The sequence below is a fragment of the Dysidea avara genome, chromosome 11 (genome assembly GCF_963678975.1).
Source record: "Dysidea avara chromosome 11, odDysAvar1.4, whole genome shotgun sequence".
Lineage (NCBI taxonomy): Eukaryota > Metazoa > Porifera > Demospongiae > Dictyoceratida > Dysideidae > Dysidea > Dysidea avara.
In genome coordinates, this window is record NC_089282.1 from 8,733,678 (window position 1) to 8,739,677 (window position 6,000).

The window sequence follows — 6,000 nt, forward strand, 5'->3', positions numbered from 1 at the left end:
CCTAGCTAGTCTGAGAGAAAACAGACTACTCATGTGTACCATATATACACCAATAATTATTATGTTGTTTCCATCTATAGCGGTATGCCATGCCAGTAGTCATGTAATAAAACAGACTAAAGATATCGATGGAGTCAGTATGTCAGGGCAAAGTACATACGTGAGTGTATATTATATTGCAGTGTAAAATATGTACTATACATTATTTGACATGCTGATCATGACTTGACTTGTTGTTTATTTTGCTCATTAATGATCTCAAATATATGCAAAAGAAACAAAACAGCAGATCGTTATAGCTAGTCTAGTAGACCCTTGTCTGATCATGAGTAAGATTGAAATACCTACATGCAAACAATCACCAGAAGATACATTGTTTTGAGATGAAAGGTGCTTCTGTAATTATACAGCCTTTTGGTGTGTACATGTGTTGCATTAGGATCTTTGAAAAAAAAATAAAAACAAGCAAACATATATAATAAAAATTATGGGCAAACAGTTCATGATACTATCAGTAGGCTTGTGGATCTATAATGTTCAATGTTAATGCTATTGTTATTTCAAATAATTCTATTACAAATTTCTCCCTTAGCCTTGACAATGTTTTATGTTCTCATTGTCTGTGTTCAGCAATAATAATAATTATATTATTAAATGTAACTGTACTATTCAGTAGGCAGTTGCTAATGCAATGCTAAACTGCTTCAAAATTCTGGTCAATCCTTTATATACCTCATGATCATATTCCCAAAATTATTTGGGAATTATTAACCTTGCATTCTTACCTACGTATCAGCTTGTGAATGTGCAATATGTACACTGTACTATACTTGTCTATAGCTTTGTGACATACAGTACTTAAAATTTATATACTGTAATACATAACAGTATCTATGTACACAAAAGTTTGCACACACACACGCATACAAATATAGATATACAAATGTATTATCATGGGAGACATTATCACAACCAATACCAGTTATTACAGTTGCAAACTTGTAGTTATTTTCATGAGCTATCTACATGGGTTAATTGTTTGTGGAATTAAAGTGAACTGTTTATTCCAGATAAAGTAGCAGTTATTTCATCATAGGCTTCTTCCTTAATACCATTTTCACCAAGGTAAAGTTCACAAAGTGTTGAAATATTTTGTAATGCTTTAGAAACCTTTTTAGCACCGGTTACTTGTAAATTGTTACCGTTAAGGTACAAAATTTCAAGGTTGGTATTGTGTGCTAGTATATCTACAATATCATCTGCTCCTTCTTGACTAACATTGTTCTTCCCTAAACCTAGTTGTTCTAAATCACAAGTGTTTCTCAAACCAGCCGCTATTTCCTTCATGCCTACTGTTTGTAAGTCATTTCCATTGAGATAAAGTACTTGTAGCTCTGTGTTGTGTGACAGAACAGTTGCGATGTCATCTGCAGCATCTTTAGACACATCATTATCATCTAATCCTAACTGGCGTAAACCATGTGTGTTCTGTAACCCATTGGCTATCTTTGTCATACCCATAGACTTCAAGTTATTTCCATTAAGAAAGAGAACTTGTAATTTTTTATTCCGTGACAAAACAACTGCAAGATTATCTGCTGCTTCTTCAGTAATATTGTTATTACAGATGTAAAGCTCAGTAAGTGTGGAAATGCACTACATATGTTTTGTTAAAACTGTAAAATCTTTTGCTTGAAAATTAGCCCTATTTAATAACACCATTTTTAGATTCCTATTGCACCAAAAATCATATGCTATCCTTTGCACATTCTGCAAATATACATTGCCACAGTCATAGAGGTTTAAAATATCTGAAACATTTTCGACATTTATGCCTTCTGTTGGTGAATTTTTCCCGCTTAGTAGCAACACTTGTAAATTACGATTGTGCGATAAGATAGTATCTATATCACATGTTTCCTCTTCATAAAAGTTGGAATCAATGACATAAAGCTGATTATTTACTAAAATGTTATTTGTTACTTTTATAACACCTATTGCTGATGTATAAGTTCCATTATACTTGAGTACTTGTAAATTAGTATGATCCGACAGAACATGTGATACTGTTGAAGTCATTCCTGGTAAATCTAATTCAAATTCTTGTAAAGTACAAGCATTTTGCAAACATTTGGCCAATTCTATAACACCATATTCTTGCAAATCATTTCCATAAAGAAATAACAGCTGTACTCTGCCTTTGTGAGATAGAACGTTCACTATACTTTCTATTACTTCTTTGGTGCTATTACGATCATTTATTACCAAATTCTGCAGATCATACATGTCTTGCAAACTGTTGAGTATTGTTGAAACACTGGATGGTTGTAAATTATTTCCATTAAGAAAGAGTGATTTAAGTTTAGCATTCTGTGTTAGAAGAGCTGCTATATCTTTCACTGTTTCATCAGTAATACCATTGTCACTAATACAGAGTTCACTCAGAGTTGAAATCATCCACATCGCTCTTGCTATTGCAACAAAACCTCTTGACTGTAGATCATTTCCGCTTAGGTTCAGCATCTGTAAATTAGCAGTTTGTGATAAAATATTTGCTATATCATATGTAGCTTCTACTGTAGCATTGTTATTACTAAGGTCTAGCCGTTGTAAGCCTTTAGCATGTTGCAAACTTTCAGATATTTTTATTATACCTTCTGATTGCAAATCATTGTCTTTTAGGTTCAGCGTTGTGAGGCTAACATTGTTTGATAGAACATCTGCTATAGCATGTGCAGCTTCTTTCGTGACATTGTTACCACTTAGTTCTAATTGCTGTAATGTGGAAATGCCTTGTAAGCTTTTTGCTATTTTTATGACACCTGAGGCTTGTAAATTAGTTTCATTAAAACAGAGCACTTGTAGATTTGTGTTGCATGACAAAACATCTGCTATAGGCCTATAGCATCTGCTAAATATGTAGTAGCATTGCTGTTAGAAATACAAAGTTTATTCAGTGATGAAATAGATTTCAAACTGCATAATATTTTCTTAGTTTGTCCATTTTGTAAGTTGTTTCCATCAAGGATGAGCTCCTGAAGAATAGTATTATTTGATAGAGCATTCACCATGAAATATGTGTCTTCTTCAGTTATTTTGCTGTCACAATTCACTAAATCCTGATAAGTTTTGTGCAATCTGTACAATACTAGTCAGTAGTAAAGCATTTTCATTAAGAAAAAATATTTCTACATGGGCAATGCATTGTAAAAACACTGCTACATCATATATCACTTCCTCAGAAATCTTACTAAGTGCTGAAATGCTTTGTGAATTTCTTGGCATTTTTATTCTCCAATGGCTGAGATTTTGGGGTTTAATGTAATGTAACAAAGTAGTTCTCATGTCATCCACTGTGTCTTCAGCAACACTCTTCTTATCAAATCCTATTTGTCGCAAAACATAAGCATTCCTTATATTCTTGTAAGTCAACTTAGCAAATGAATTATTTTTAGCAATGAAGAACAAATATAAATCAGAACTGCATGATAGAAAAGTTGCTATATTATCTGATACGTCATGATCGGTAATAACACCTAATCCGATATGCATTAAATTAGGTACATTTTCTAAACCTTTACCTATTTTGGCAATACTCGAGTTTAGCAGAATATTGCCACTGAGATATAGCACTTTAAGGTTGGTATTACATGACACAACATCTGCCATATATTCTGCAACTTCATTAGTAGCATTGTTATCACTTAATTCTAGTACTTGTAAGGAGTGTGTATCTTTTAATCCTTTAGCTACTGCTATAACACCTGATGTTTGCAGATTGTTTTCATTGAGAGACAGCACTTGGAGATTGGTATTATGTGATAAAACATCTGCTATATGCTCTGAAGCTTTACTAGTACAATTGTTACCACTTAATTCCAGCACTCGTAGTGAACGTAAATCTCTTAATCCTATGGATATTTTTATAGCACCTGATGCTTGCAGAATATTTCCACTGAGATGCAGCACTTTAAGATCAGTATTGTGTGATAGGACATCAGCCATGTGAATAGCAGCTTCATCAGTAGCATTGTTATCACCTAACTCAAGTTCCAGCAAAGTATTGTATCTTTTAATCCTTTGGCTATTGCTATAATGCCTGATCCTTGCAAATTGTTTCCACTGAGGTTGAGTGCTATTAGATTAGTGTTGTGTGATAGGACATTTGCTATAGCATTTGCTGCACTCTTGGTAGCATTGTTACTGTTTAAATCTAATTTTTGCAAATTAAATGTATTTTTCAAACCAGTAGCTATTTTTATGATGCCCGTTGCTCGCAGATTGTTTCCACCAAGGTGAAGTACTTGTAAGTTAGTATTATGTGATAGAGCAACTGCTATATGACCTGCCACATCTTCGGTAATGTTGTTATTACTAACATTAAGCTCTATAAGTGTTGGAATTATTTGCAAACTTTCTGCTATTTTCATAAATAATGTTGAATTTAAACTGTTGCCGTTAAAGGATACTACTTGTAGATTATTATTATACGATATAATTTCTGCTATATAACTTGCATCTTCATTCCTAATTTCATGGTTAATAATACATAGCTCAGTAAGTGTTAAAGTATCCTCTTTACTAATATTGACTATGGTATCTGTCACCGGTAGAATATCTTTATTTAGCATGATTATAAGTTGTATATCAACTTTGCTTGTTACAACAACTAAGAGCTCTTTTTCCACGTTCCTGTCAGAATTATTGACATGGTCTTTATGTGGGTTTCCTGCTATTTGCACATTCCTTTTTCTTGGTGAATTATTTCCATTATCAAAGAGTAACTGAAGATTATTATTGTGTGATAGAATAGCCTCTACATAATCTATGATTTCATTAGGAATATTGCTGACATTGACGAATAGTTGAGTAAATGCTAAAAAATTCTGTGTATCTCTTGCTACTTTAATAGACACAACTGTATGCAGCTTAAGCCTACCAACCTCAAGCATTTGCAGACTAGATCTGTGTGACAGAACAGCTGTGATATCATCTACTACTTCCTTCAATAAATCATTACCACCTAAAACTAACTGGTTTAAAGTATACACACTTTGTAAAGCTTTAGCTATTTTCATAGTACCAGTCTCTGTTAGATTGTTTCCATTAAGAAAAAACACTTCCAAATTATAATTTTGTGACAATACAGCTGCTATGTCATCAACTGCTTCATCCATACTGCTATTAACACTGATGTATAATTCACAAAGAGTTGAAATCTTCTGTAATGTTTTGCATACTTTTATAATACCCATTGCTTGTAAATTATTTCCATTGATATAAAGTACTAGTAGATTCCTGTTGTGTGATAAAACAGCTGCTATATGGTCTGCAGCTTCATCTGTGATATTATTACTAGATAACCCTAACTCTTGCAAAGTAAAAGTATTTCGTAATGCTGTTGCTATTTTTATGGCTCCTACTGTTTGTAGATTATTAATTTTCTATTTAGGTTAAGTATTTGCAGATATTTAAAATGTTCCAGAAGAGCTGCTATGTCATCTGCTGCCTCTTTAGAAATGTTGTTGCATTCTAAAGTCAAGTTCTGCAAACTAGATCCATTACTAATCAAAGCTTTAACTATCTTTTGAATGTGTAAATTCTGAAGACTGCTCTTACTCATACAAATCTCCAGAAGTTGTGCATTGGAGCACAGTACATGAATCAAGTCATCTACTACCTCATCAGTGACCTTGTTGTTGCTCAATCCCAAGCATTTATGATTACATGGTGACACTTTGCGTAAAACCTTTAAAAACATTTTATATGTTCTCATGGTAGAAAGAGTGTTTTGTAGATAAAGATTTTCTAGGTAGGTATTTTGCATAAGTATTTTTGCAATCTGATCTATATCTTCACTGTTAATGTTGTAGTTTTCAATTCTTAATGTTTTAAGGCATGAAGTGTTTATTGCAGAAATAACATCACTTATTACCTTTGCACTAAAATACAATGCTTCAACACGATGATTTTGAAACAAATACATATGCTTCCCCATTT

General features: G+C 32.9%; 2 protein-coding genes across 2 annotated transcripts; both read right to left on the reverse strand.

Annotated features, from left to right (window-relative positions):
- Positions 1-1,047: 1,047 nt before the first annotated feature.
- On the reverse strand, positions 1,048-4,005 carry LOC136237648 (ribonuclease inhibitor-like). The gene is made up of 3 exons (XM_066027866.1): positions 3,235-4,005; positions 1,783-2,775; positions 1,048-1,656 (listed from the first exon to the last, which is right to left on the reverse strand). The coding sequence occupies exons 1-3, from the start codon at positions 4,003-4,005 to the stop codon at positions 1,048-1,050; spliced, it is 2,373 nt and encodes a 790-aa protein (XP_065883938.1).
- A 35-nt stretch (positions 4,006-4,040) lies between these two features.
- On the reverse strand, positions 4,041-5,255 carry LOC136237649 (NLR family CARD domain-containing protein 3-like). The gene has a single exon (XM_066027867.1). The coding sequence runs from the start codon at positions 5,253-5,255 to the stop codon at positions 4,041-4,043; it is 1,215 nt and encodes a 404-aa protein (XP_065883939.1).
- Between the last annotated feature and the right edge of the window lie 745 nt (positions 5,256-6,000).

What these genes read in the sequence shown, in the direction of transcription:
- LOC136237648 (XM_066027866.1), bottom strand. Translation starts at nt 4,005, where the DNA reads ATGGCTGATGTCCTATCACACAATACTGATCTTAAAGTGCTGCATCTC. An exon ending in TTAGTAAGATTTCTGAGGAA is followed by an intron (nt 2,776 to 3,234) that starts GTGATATATGAT and finishes TCCACATTACAG; the next exon opens with CAATTAGAACTAAGTGGTAA. An exon ending in ACCTCTATGACTGTGGCAAT is followed by an intron (nt 1,657 to 1,782) that starts GTATATTTGCAG and finishes AAACATATGTAG; the next exon opens with TGCATTTCCACACTTACTGA.
- LOC136237649 (XM_066027867.1), bottom strand. Translation starts at nt 5,255, where the DNA reads ATGGGTATTATAAAAGTATGCAAAACATTACAGAAGATTTCAACTCTT.